This window comes from Arachis hypogaea, chromosome 6 (genome assembly GCF_003086295.3).
Source record: "Arachis hypogaea cultivar Tifrunner chromosome 6, arahy.Tifrunner.gnm2.J5K5, whole genome shotgun sequence".
In the NCBI taxonomy this organism is placed as follows: Eukaryota; Viridiplantae; Streptophyta; class Magnoliopsida; order Fabales; family Fabaceae; genus Arachis; species Arachis hypogaea.
This window is the reverse complement of record NC_092041.1, coordinates 3,491,561-3,504,760: the sequence shown is the minus strand read 5'-3', so window position 1 is coordinate 3,504,760 and position 13,200 is coordinate 3,491,561. Positions and strand designations below refer to the sequence as shown.

General features: G+C 35.3%; 2 protein-coding genes across 9 annotated transcripts; one reads left to right on the top strand and one right to left on the bottom strand.

Moving 5' to 3' along the window:
* Positions 1–698: 698 nt before the first annotated feature.
* LOC112695393 (uncharacterized protein At5g08430) lies at positions 699–4,948 on the top strand. Its single transcript, XM_072196545.1, has 9 exons — positions 699–867; positions 1,020–1,090; positions 1,448–1,635; positions 2,180–3,032; positions 3,173–3,276; positions 3,406–3,465; positions 3,684–3,734; positions 4,460–4,531; positions 4,688–4,948. The coding sequence occupies exons 1-9, from the start codon at positions 752–754 to the stop codon at positions 4,799–4,801; spliced, it is 1,629 nt and encodes a 542-aa protein (XP_072052646.1). The 5' UTR covers positions 699–751; the 3' UTR covers positions 4,802–4,948.
* A 372-nt stretch (positions 4,949–5,320) lies between these two features.
* LOC112695390 (pentatricopeptide repeat-containing protein At3g24000, mitochondrial) lies at positions 5,321–12,213 on the bottom strand. 8 transcript variants are annotated; one of them, XM_072196546.1, is made up of 5 exons: positions 11,734–12,213; positions 6,838–8,789; positions 6,317–6,453; positions 6,124–6,231; positions 5,321–6,023 (listed from the first exon to the last, which is right to left on the bottom strand). In XM_072196546.1, exons 1-2 carry the CDS (start codon positions 11,789–11,791, stop codon positions 6,862–6,864), a joined length of 1,986 nt encoding a protein of 661 aa, XP_072052647.1. In that variant the 5' UTR covers positions 11,792–12,213; the 3' UTR covers positions 5,321–6,023; positions 6,124–6,231; positions 6,317–6,453; positions 6,838–6,861. The 8 variants fall into 8 exon arrangements, with proteins under 8 accessions (XP_072052647.1, XP_072052651.1, XP_072052652.1 ...); XM_072196550.1 differs by having other exon boundaries at positions 5,321–6,038; positions 11,734–12,208; XM_072196551.1 differs by having other exon boundaries at positions 5,321–6,026; positions 11,734–12,208.
* Between the last annotated feature and the right edge of the window lie 987 nt (positions 12,214–13,200).

Genomic DNA, 13,200 nt, shown 5'->3' with positions numbered 1-13,200 from the left:
AACTTAGAGAATGATAAATAGTCAAATACAACTTAAAAGAGAATCTAAATGAAAATATTTGATTTAAATCATTGCTATTTTTTTTCCACAAAAATGGATAAAACATCGTCATTTTGTTATTGTAGATTTTTAGATTTGTTAGCTTATTTAACATCATGTTTATATTTAGAATCTGTGTGAACTATGAAGGAATTATCTTAATTTTATAATTTTAAAATAGATATAATTTAAGAATAAATTTATTGTTAACTCTTATTTTTTATTTATTTATTTTATGTTTAATTATTCTGCTAATTTCTTACCAATTCTGTATATTTTATTTAGGTTTATATATATATATAATTAAATTTTATATTATTTTTAATTTTTATAATTAAATTATTTTCATATAAAAATAATAAAATTAGTCAAATACTTTTTTTTAATATATTTAGTTAAAGATCTAATTATATTTTTAATTGTGAGTATATTTAATTTAAAAAAATTATTAACTCTAATATTTTTGTATTGTCAAATATTTAACTAAAAAATTAAAAATAATATAAAAGTTCAAGTGAACAAAAATATAACAACTTAATTATAAATTTGATAAAACTATAGAAACTACAGAAGAATAATTACTCCTTTTGTTTTTATTGGAGACTGACGCAACTGAAAAAGAAAAAGACAAGATCCTGATTAATATTTATAGGCTGATAGTCTGCAGAGGTCCAAGCTGCAGAAAGTGAATGACAGTTCAGAATTTGAGAGAATGTCAAATAACAGCACAAGTGGTGGTAAGAAGAGAAAACTCTGTCCACCAAAAGAACCTGAAGATTGGTGCTTTGAATGCAAGGATGGTGGAAAAGTCATTGTATGCGATCGCAGGTTTGATCCTTCTTCTTTTTTTTTTTGGAGGGAGTTAAAACGATTCAGTTGCTTTATTTTTTTTTAAATCTTTTTTAATTCTTCAATTGTAATAAGCTTCACCAGTTATGGTATAGTATGGTATGGGTTGACTCTGATACTTTTGCTTTCAGGAACTGTGTGAAGGTTTATCACACCGACTGTGTTCCTGTTACTCCTAGGAAGGACAAATCTTGGATTTGTGGTAAGCCATTTGAGTTTCTTGATAATGTAGTAGAGTTCTTGATAATGTAGTAGAGTTCTTGCTGGGTAGCCAAATGTGATTGTGATTACTGAATACTGATTAGTCTTCTTTTAAATGGGAAAATTTGATTTGCAAACTAGATGGCCTTCCATTAGTGGTTCCATCAAGTTTGATGCTTGATAGTAAATACATTGAATTTTATTCTTTATGGTTGCTTCTTTCCTGATTGAGTACACCAAACCCTAACTAAATCATTAGGTTTTTGCATGTCCAATTACCATGAGATTAAGCTCTTTCATTGACTAGATGATTAGGTTGACATAACTGACATGCTGCATTTGTATGTTATATTATCAGCTTGGCATTATTGCTATGAATGCAAGGAGTCCGCAAAGTTTTATTGCCTTGGTTGTCCAAATGCTTTGTGCAAAGAGTGCTTGCCTTCCTCAGAATTTATCACTGTCAAGGGTGATAAAGGATTATGCTGCGACTGCGCGCCGCTAGTCAAAATTATAGAACAAAATTTGGAGCGGGACTCTCAGGGGGTAGGTGTGATAATATCGAATGCCATTTATTTTTTACCAAATTAATTCTTGATTACGTCGAATCCATAATTGCATTTAATTTAGCTGCTACACCCTTTTCTGCACTAACTTCATAATATTAGGAAGCATTATGGCAAAGGATATATACTAGTTGTCAATTACTATGTGACTTACGTCAATTACTATGTAACTAACAAAGACAGAAAATTTTGGTGAAACTATTGCTATATCTTTTCTCTAATTTGTGGATGTTTCAGTTTCTGAGTGTACAAGATAATGCGCAATATTAACATATGAGAGTGTGAGAAGTAAGGCTGTTTAACATTTGTAGTTGAGATAAAATAAATGGCTGGTCAGGTCTTTGCAACATATGTGAGTCTAGACTATTGAGCCAAAATTGTTACCTTCATTTTTGTTCTTTTGGATGAAAGATGAAACAGCTAAATGATAATGATCAGATTGGTAATTGGAATCATATTATAATTTAAGTTGAGATGATATCTATAGTTGGCAGTTTCTAATAAAATTTGTTTGTTCCTTGCAGAACAAGATAAGAGTGGATGGAAGAGATACATATGAGGGTCTATTCAAGGAATACTGGGAAATTATTAAGCTAAACGAAGGATTAACTAGTGATGATATCTCTGCTGCAGAAACCAACTACAACAAAAAGGTTAAAAAATCTCCAGATCAAAGCAAAGTCACTGATGTAGATAAAGAAAGTCAGAATGACTCCATGTCATCGGACGGCGATGAAGTTTTTACATATAAACACAACTCAACCAAAAGGAAGCAGTCCAGTTCACTGGAGTTTATGGGATGGGGATCGAAACCTCTCCTTAGCTTCCTTGCGTCCATTGGAAAATTTAGTACTGAACCATTGTCACAGTGGGGTATACGGACTCTCGTGTGTGAATACATTGAGAAGAACAATCTCTATCTCTCGCAAGATAAGAGGAAGTTCCTCCTTGATGAAATGCTGTTTTCTATATTCAGAAAAAAGGTTATGTTGAAAAATCAAATATATCCTCTATTGGAATTTCACTTTGCTGAAAAGTCGGGTGATACAGATGGTGAAGAAGACAATTATGAAAGCATAAGCACTCCTCCAGACAACAAGGGTCTCAGTGATCAGACTTCATGTAGGGAAAGGAGTTTGTCAAGCTCGAAAGGGAAACTTCTATTGGAAAAGAAGGATTTGTCTATCAAGCCTAGTCGTTTTGCATCCATAAGTTCCAGTAATATAAGACTTATTTACTTAAGACAAAGCTTGGTGCTAGAGTTATGTAAACAACTTGAAAGTGCTATGGAAAAGGTTGTTGGAGCCTTCGTTAGAGTTAAAATGGATTCCAGTGATTGTAAGCAGACAAGGCCTTACCATCTTGTGAGAGTTAAAGGTATCAAATTAGACATGTTTTGATAATCTATATTTTACACTTCTACCTTTTATTTGCTAGTTTTGTTAAGTTGCTTTGTGTTTCACAGTGTTGGCCTATGTTTCCTAACTTTTTGCTTACGTCCCCTGTTTAACTTATAGGTGTTGTATTGGAGGATGATGCTTATAGGAGAATGCTTTTGGTAGTTTCCTTCATGTCTGAAGCCATCCCTATCTCCGAGCTTTCTGATAATGACTTCACAGAGGTCAATCAGCTGCATTGAGCATGTTATTTTGTTTGAATAATTTATGAACATTTTGTATGCAGTACGTTGTGCTTCTAAGCGTTTATTGCTGTGTAATAGTTATTACTTTGTGTTTTCTATTGTTTACAGCAAGAATGTGAGGATTTGCGGCTAAAAGTGAAAGCCAAAATGCTGCAGAAACTAACTGTTGTAAGTTGTTTTGACATTCGAAGTTATCTTTTGGAGGAATACTATCCCAAATAGGAATTGTATTAATGTGTAATAAGAACTCATTCTACTTGTTTAATGTATCAATTTGACTGTTAAAATTGTCAAATTGTAGCTCTAAAGTTAGTGTAATTACCTGATACAAGCTTAAAAATCATAGGAAATTTAAGTAATTCTTTTACACCTCTGCTTTTTTACAGGTGGAGCTTCAAGAAAGGGCAAACATTCTTCATGAGGATATAACAAAGCATGTATGCTTCTTTTGACTCTTGGTAGCTATAAGTTAACATCTACCTATTCACCCCGCAAATAAAGAAAGAAAAGTGTTATATCTACCCTTTTCTAAGTACAGGTTCAAATGTTTGAAATATCTATAAGACTTCATTGCACGAATTACATTAGTCGATCCTTGTTAATAATCATAATCATAATCATATGAGCACATTCCTTTTCCCTTCTGCCTGACTTATGAGCCCAAAACGTTTTATTAGGTGAGTCTGTGATCACAGACTGACAGAGACAGAGTTGATATGTTATGTGTGAAAACTGAGCTCCATTTTGAAGTAGCCTTGAATGATTTGTTTTTTGACATTTTATGCATGTCATTGACTCTTGCTTACTTTCTCTACTATCCTTAGTCGAGGTAGTGTGTTATACAGTATTAAATGTCAAATTAGCTGTGTAGGGACCAGGGAGTAACAATCAATAAAAGCACCATCATAGTTCTGATATAAACAGTAAATTAGCCAAAATATAAAAAACAATGAAGGCAGGACCACCCAACATTGCTTCTAATTCTAAACCATTCCTAATTAAGAGAATTCGATAGATTACTTTGTTTCTATTGAACATTGGCTTTGCTTACCAAAATCTTGTAACGTTTGGTTATTTTGGTATTGGTGTTTGTTGCATTTATCACAGCTTGTAAATGTCTTTCTTATTTTTCTGACCCTTCTTCACTTTATGTTCTTGCTAGTGGATCGCGACTCGACTAACCTATTTGCAAAATCAAATTGACCGTGCAAACCTGAAGGGAAGACAAAGAGAATATCCTTGTTCCTATTATTATAATTTTATTAAAAATAAATACATGAAATCTTAGTAGCTTATAGTCATACACGTTAGCATATACCTTGTATCCGTTTCTCTTGCTTCAGTATAAGAATCATAGTTTCTCCTTAACCATTTTTTTTTGTGCTATACAAAATTTGCCTTACTAGATGAAAGGGAAAAACTTCAACAACCATGGAAGCAAGAAGAGTTGTTAAAGCGAGTTCCATCAGTTGTCCCAGAGTTTCCTACAAAGCCACACAAATGATCCTGAAGAGAATAACACATGTAACTTGTGGTTTTATGGTTCAGAATGAAGGTCCATGCTTTTGGAAACAAGTTAATTTCTTAATGTTGCTCCAATAGGTTATAGCCTTTTTAATAATAATAAATTAATAAATAATTATTCTAGCTAGTTTATGTTTGGTCAATTTTATGACACTTGGAATTAAGGCTGTGTAATGATGTGTATAATAGCATTATCAAAAATGTCATGTACACAATAAAAATCAGCCATTGATTCAGTTGTCATATGTGTTTAAATATATCTAATTTATTTTCAATATAAATTTTATATTTTAACATATATTTTATATAAATAATTGATATTAACAGCTGATTTTTTAAGTACATTAAACATGATTGTAGTTTTATATATAATTGGTATTCTCGTATTCATGATTGTTGTCTGCCAACATTATCCACGCATGGGTAAGTTGGTCTCGTCTAATTCCAAGGACCAAAAAAATTAATTTTTATAACCAGATAGAGAAAGGAGGTCTTCACGTGGTTGCAAACTTGCAATAACAATAGTGGTCACAACATTAGTGATGGACTAATTACCCTTTTGGATCCGAGTTCATACTGTCAACAATACATAGGGGGTAGAACAAATACATAGTCAACTATGTTACCTATACACAAATGACAAAACATCAATCGCAAATTAATAACCCGTATAGAATAATGCAAAATACACACTGAAAATGTGCGAAACATATGCATTTATACACAACATAGTGACTAATTTTTTGTGTACACAGCATTTTTGATACGGAATATATACCATATAATTTGACATGAACACCGGTGTGGCAAAAGAAAGAGCACAATTAGGACACTACTCTGTCTCAATCACAATGTAGACTTCTTGGAGGACAAGGTGATGGTGAAAATCCTGATGATGACAGTTGAAAGGGTGGACTAACACATATCTGATCCCAAGATTTTCCATCATCTTCCATCATTTTCATCTCTCGTGATGAAACTATTTGGGCGTGCTGGAGTTGAGGTCTTGGAGGGAACAGAAGGAAAATGGAAGGTTTGATCTGAGAAGTAAAAGATACTTCACTTTACTCATCAATCCATTCCCTTCCCCTCCCACTCAGATCTCAAACTCGCAAACACGCCCTTATGCATCTTACACTTTACACCTGCACTGGCTTCAATTGGAAGTGTCAGAAACGCCTCTGCTCCCTCCTTCCAAGAACCTGCTAATAAAACCACTAAAATTTAAGTATTAAAAGGGTGTCTAGAAATTGATACTGGCTATGAGAAAGCACAGAAAAACAGTGACTTGAGAGAACCCACCTATCAGTTCAGGTAAAGACTTTTTTTTCCCCCTTCCTGATTAACATGATCGCCCCTAGAATCCTTGCTGGTGAAATTAACACAAAGGGAGCCAAAGTGCATCCTTATCTATATAATTAACCAAACATTAGATGTTATCTTATGAATGAATACATAAGAGTAAATAACAAGTGTCGGGGAAGTAAAGAATTACCCAGCTCGATCATCTTGAACAGTTCATTTCATGTCATCCCTGGCATGGTATCATCTGTCATCATCAGATTAACCTTCCCACTCTGCCACCATAACCAATCAAACTATGCAAAGGATCCAACCTACAATTCCAACTGACTAGCATTTCAAAAGAGAATTGTGTTAAGAAATCTAAACGCAGAACTTTAAGCCAGGGGAGCTCTTATCACAGTCTAAGCCAAATACTCAACCGCTCTAATTCCATTCTCCACTTCCATCACTGATAAATATTAAAATGAATTCACTTTACAATATCGTATTCAGCCTCAAATAAATAGCTAGGTGTATCTCACAAGCCCACAAAGTTTTGTTTTAACCAAGTTTGAAAGTATCTTACTCATGATCATCACTTATATTTACTATAACCAGATTGTATAATTAAAAAAAAATGTTACAAAATCAACTAAACCACAAGCAGAGTAGTTGAGTGACAATATTCAGAGATACTAGAGAACAGCAACCAGTAACCCTCCAAAACTCTACCTGATTTGTTGATAATAATTGGTACTACCAGTAGTCTCCACATGAACAGGAGCCATCACGAAAGTGGTGGAAGCGATTAGTGTCTCTCACTATGATTTCCCTCTTCACCAATGATGACACATATTTTATTGCTGAGTGGCAATCACCACAAACCCTGATATTCTTCATGATACGTATGGTGGATCCAGGAGAAGTATTTAGAAGTGCAAATGCGAGAGCCAACTTCTCACTGTGATATTGTATACTTACTTCCTTCTCTTGTTGATCTACACACAGAAGCACATGACTAGTGTCTGGAACATAGCCAATTGCCTTAATTTCATGATTTAGCTTCTCCCACATTTTAAGGACCTTCTCATTTTGTGGATTTGCAAAGTCATTTGCAACAAATACATGGACAGAATTCTGAATCTCAACCCAACTACATGCAGGCTCCTTCTTCAAGCCACTGTCTTTCATTACCTTTCTAACTTTTGCAACATCCTTCCACCTACCCGCAGAGGCATACATATTGGCAAGCAATATATGTGTCCCTGAATAAGAAGGTTCAATCTCAAATATTTGTTCAGCAGCATAAACACCTATCTCCATGTTCTTATACATCCTAGAAGCACCAAGCAGAGCTCCCCATATAGCTGCAGTGGGTTCAATTGGCATTTCTTCAATGAAACTTTTAGCTTGATAAAGAAGGCCAGCTCGACCAAAAAGATCAACAATTGTCACATAATGTGAGATTTTCGGTTCAACATTGTACTTTTTCATTAATCCAAAATAATTTTTACCCTCATCCAAAAGCCCAGCACGGCTACAAGCAGTAAGAACACTTAGGAATGTGATGTCATTGGGTTCAATCCCAATCCTCAACATTTCTTCGAACTGTTGCACAGCTTCTTTTCCAAACCCGTGCTGGGCATACCCTATAAGCATCGAATTGAAAGAAACCACATCAATCTTGAGCAATCGATTGAAAACCTTTCTTGCATCCTGAATGCTACCTGACTTTGCATACATGTGAAGAAGAGTGTTGCCCACGTAACCAGTTAATTTTTTGCCCCATTTTATTGTAAGTGCATGAAGCCATTTACCTTGCTCCAAAGATCCTATACTCGAGGAAGCACATATAAGGGATGAATATGTAAATTCTGTTGGTTTATAACCTTCCCTCTGCATCCTAATAAACAGAGCCAACGCATCCTCTAATTCACCCTTCCTAGCATATCCAGTTATCAAAGCATTCCATGAAACCTCATTCTTATTTTCCAGCTTGTCAAATGACAATCGTGCTTCGCTCAAGTATCCACACCTAGCATACATGTCTACAATCGAACTGCCCACAAAAACATTTGAGTGGAATCCATACTTCAGACAACATGCATGAATTTTCTGCCCATCCTTATAGCTGGATATAAATCCACAAGATTTCACCAAGCTGGATAACGTGAATTCATTTGGTCTGGACCCAAATTGTAGCATCTGAGGAAACAAAGCAAGTGCATGTTGGGCGCATTCATTCTGGGAATACCCGGTAATCATGGACGTCCAAGTAACCATGTCTTTGGACGGCATTTCGTCGAACACTCGGCGAGCCTCTTCCAAACTGCCACACCTTGCATACATGAAAAGAACAGAATTTCGAATAACAAGGTCATCCCTGAGCTTAGAATTAAGGATGTGTGAATGCACCAATCTTCCTTCTCTAAGCTTCCCGAACTGGGTGCATCTCTTTAGCATTGCATTGTACATGGATCGGTTCGGCTCAAGCGAGCCGCTGCCAATAAGATCCAGAACATGGAGACCAGTTTCGGAATTCCGACTTGGAAGAAGAAGGTCCCTGTCATCAATGACACACAAATCGTCCAATCTGTCACGATGTGAATCGGAAAAAGTAGTTGCTGCTGATGAAGATTGCCAAAGGGTTCGAATGGTATTCAAACGCCATTCTATGAGTTTAACTGCAATCACGGAGCAAAGTGGAAGACCCAATAAGCTTAGAATACTGTATTGATTAATTATACGTGTGCATATAATAACATATCCCAGTAACTAACTAACTAACCAACATAACAGTTAATCTGTTGTTATGGAGACATTGGGCTGAAAAGAAAGAGAAAAAGAATGCATACAAAAAAGAGGAGTTAAATTGTTGAGCTTACAGGGGCATATGAGCAGTGATTTGAAGTGACGAATTGAAGAGGAAAGCATAAAAGGATTGTTACATTGGATCATCACCTCGTACTGTTGTTTGGATTCCACAAAAAATGAATTGAATTCAAACCCTACTGTTGTTTGGGACTCAAATTAGCAGAGATGAGTTTGAGAAAAAGTGCGTCGGAGACGGATTCGCTGTGCGCCTACCAATTCCTTCGCAGCAACACCGTTGAGTAGATGGTCAGAACCTCCCTCATTCGCGGCATCAAGCTGCTGCTCGCTCAGCCTGGGGAACACTCTTCTTCACATGTATGCAAAGTCAGGTAGCATTCAGGATGCAAGAAAGGTTTTCAATTGATTGCTCAAGATTGATGTGGTTTCTTTCAATTCGATGCTTATAGGGTATGCCCAGCATGGGTTTGGAAAAGAAACTGTGCAACAGTTCGAAGAAATGTTGAGGATTGGGATTGAACCCAATGACATCACATTCCTGAGTGTTCTTACTGCTTGTAGCCGTGCTGGGCTTTTGGATGAGGGTAAAAATTATTTTGGATTAATGAAAAAGTACAACATTGAACCGAAAATCTCACATTATGTGAGAATTGTTGATCTTTTCGGTCGAGCTGACCTTTATCAAGCTAAAAGTTTCATTGAAGAAATGCCAATCAAACTGCAGCTATATGGGGAGCTTTACTTAGTGCTTCTAGGATGTATAAGAACATGGAGATAGGTGCCTATGCTGCTGAACAAATATTTGAGCTTGAACCTTCTTATTCAAGGACACATATATTGCTTGCCAATATATATGCCTCAGCGGGTAGGTGAAAGGATGTTGCAAAAGTTAGAAAGATAATGAAAGACAGTGGCTTGAAGAAGGAGCCTACATGTAGTTAGGTTGAGATTCAGAATTTTGTCCATGTATTTGTTGCAAATGACTTTACAGATCCACAGAATGAGAAGGTCTCTATTTATTTGAGGCTGAATACGAGATTGTAAAGTGAATTAATTTTGATATTTATCAGTGATGGTAGTGGAGAATGGAATTAGAGCGGTTAAGTATTTAGCTTAGACTGTGATAAGAGCTCCCCTGGCTTAAAGTTCTGCATTTAGATTCTTTAACTCATTCTCTTTTGAAATGCTAGTCAGTTGGAATTGTAGGTTGGATCCTTTGCATAGTTTGATTGGTTATGGTGGCAGAGTGGAAAGGTTAATCTGATGATGACAGATAATACCATGCCAGGGATGACATGAAATGAACTGCTCAAGATGATCGAGCTGGGTAATTCTTTACTTCCCCAACACTTGTTATTTACTCTTATGTACTCATTCATAAGATAACATCTAATGTTTGGTTAATTATATAGATAAGGATGCACTTTGGCTCCCTTAGAGCAAAAAATTTCACTAATCCTCAAGTCAGTACAATTCGGAAGTTTGGTTTTTGCTTTACTTTTTATTTTTATTTTCAATATTTTCTGTTTCAGAATTTTATATAAAAAAAATAAGAAAAAATAAGGGGTAAAAAAAAGAAAACAAATTTTTTATTGTTTTTACTATTTTTTTCTTCTTTCACAAAATTTTAAAAATAAAAAACACTAAAAGTGAAAACAGAAAATAAAAACGCATCTTACATTGTTTAGGCCTACAAATAACATTTTTTTTTAGAAAAATATTTGGTGTGTTTGTTTTATTCTACATATCTAGCCAATGGTGGGATAAAACTTTGTTATTGTTGTTGTTTTCTTCTGCATATTGAGTAAATAGATTCTCATTTATTATTAGATGAGGTGTAAAATTCATATGGAATGAATTTTATATTTGGTGAATTCTATGGTGTCTATAACTTGGCGCCTAACTTACTTTTTATGGCAAATTTTGAATATTTAATTATTATTTATTTTTATACTTTTAAAATTAAATATTGATTTTTAATCATTTTTAATAAATTAGGCAAACACTTTTAAGCACCATAGCAACTACCTTTATATTTTATTTAATAGACAGGATCATAGAAAATGTGTGTTGATTTGAGTCCATTACTCCATTGTACAAGTAACATATCTCATACGTTTGCCTTATGCAAGGGAAACGTCATCAATTGTTTGCCTAGTTTAACAGTGGCAACAGAAATTATGTTATGACAGTTGAACCACTCACTCATCCATACACTAGGGGTGTAATGGACCGGGTGAAACCGGATTTGTTTCAACCCAGACTCGGCCCTAAATATATCTTGGACCTATTTTTTAGACCCTAATACGACCCTAGATCTGATAAAACCTAAACAGTTTCGAGCCACAATTATACCGGTAAAAACCAGGCCACGAATCAGAACCAAATAAGGAGAACAAAGCAACAACATATTTAACACAAATCAGAACCAAACAAGGAGAACAAATCAACAATAGTCAGAACATGTTTTAATTAAAATCAGAATAAATTAGAACCAAACAAGGAGAATAAAACAACAATAACTAGAACATATTTTAATTGAATTCAGAAAAATCAGAGCCAAACATGAAGAACAAATCAACATTATACGTAACTAAAATCAAAACAGATCACAACCAAACAAAGAGAACCAATCAACAATAATCAAAACAAATCAACAATAATCAGAAGTTCAGAACAACAAATCAACCTTATAAATTATAATAACAAATTCAGAACAAATCCAGCATTATAAATTGTAATAACAAAGCTTAACCTTGATCCTATTTTAGAAAAACAAAAGTTCAGAAGCATTACCAGAACCAGTGCCGAGAAGAAGAGGAGCGGCTGAGCAGGGGATTCTGACCTTCCTCATGAGAAGAGCACCAGCTCCGAGAAGAAGATGAGCAGCATCGAGAAGAAGAGAAGCAGGAGAAGAAGAGGAGCAAGAGCAAAGCAGTAACCTTCACACTCCGCGGCCGCTGTTGGTGGCGCCGTGACAGAGGTTCGCCGGCGAGTGCGGCGCGGAGAAGCTGTACAGCGCAGAAACAGAGTAGCCAGTTCCGAGAAGCAGTCGAGCAAAAGCAGAGTAGCGCGGGTTCCGAGGAAGAACACCGTGAGGCCAGTGACGGTGGACGGTGGGTGTCTGAACGGTGGCACTGTTTCTTATGCGTGCCCTAACATTGAGAGGGAGAGAGCGCCAGAGAGGAGACTGTGTGTCGTGTGTGGTGAGATGTGGACAAGTTTCAGAGCCAGACCCGATTGAGTTGTTCTTCCGGATGGTTTTTTCCTTGGGTCAGTTTCAGAGATGGGCCAAAATGTAAAAAAGCTTCGATCCCGGGTCGGGTTTTTCAAGGCGATCCGGGCGTGTGCACGTCCACCATACACCATAAACAAAAGGGAGCAATAGTTAATTCACTAACAAAAAATTTGTCTCACCATAGATTATAATTATATACTACAGCATAAATTTATGATCCTACTAAATGCCTTGGCATAAATCCTCGAATCCGGCTAAGAAAGTTAATGGAATATTGTACTATATGTATAATGTATAATGGGTTATTTATTTATCTTAATATGAATTAAAAAATAAATATTTAAAATAAAATACTATTAATTTATTAAACACAATACACTTATATTATCTAAAATAATTATTTAGATATCAAAAATAATAAATATCTGATATTCTATTGAATTCAATATTCAATTTAAAATACTTGAAATTGATCACACAAATTAGCTTCTATTATATGCATTGTACAGCACATGTTGACAACTACCACATTGAAATTGCCAGCAGCTATAGTTACATACATTTATAAATGGAAAGATGTTCTACAAGACCTTTCAACCATGCTACTTTTCATTCCTTATTCCTTTGTTCTTTCTCTCTTTCTCCACATTCTCTTAAGTCTCAACCAGCTAGCTTTCCAAACTTTACTTGAACAAGAATCCAAGAATGTAACTTGCCATTGATCTCACCTAAAAACAACACTTGAAAGTATTCCCATAATGTCATCCCATGGTCATGCATTTGTAATGGTTGTGGCTGCTGCAGCCATTGCTATGCTACTTGTTGCTGTGATTTTCTTCTACTTGAAAAAATTTGCTTGCTCTTGGAGTTACCACCATAGACAGAGTTGTGGCGAGTTTTCGAAGAGAAGCAGGATTTAACCAAGAGGATATAAGGAAAGTTGATAATAATATGAAAGGGTTACTTGCTGAAGAAAATGGGATTGATATTCTGTATATGGTGGAAACACAAAGAAGGCATTTCAA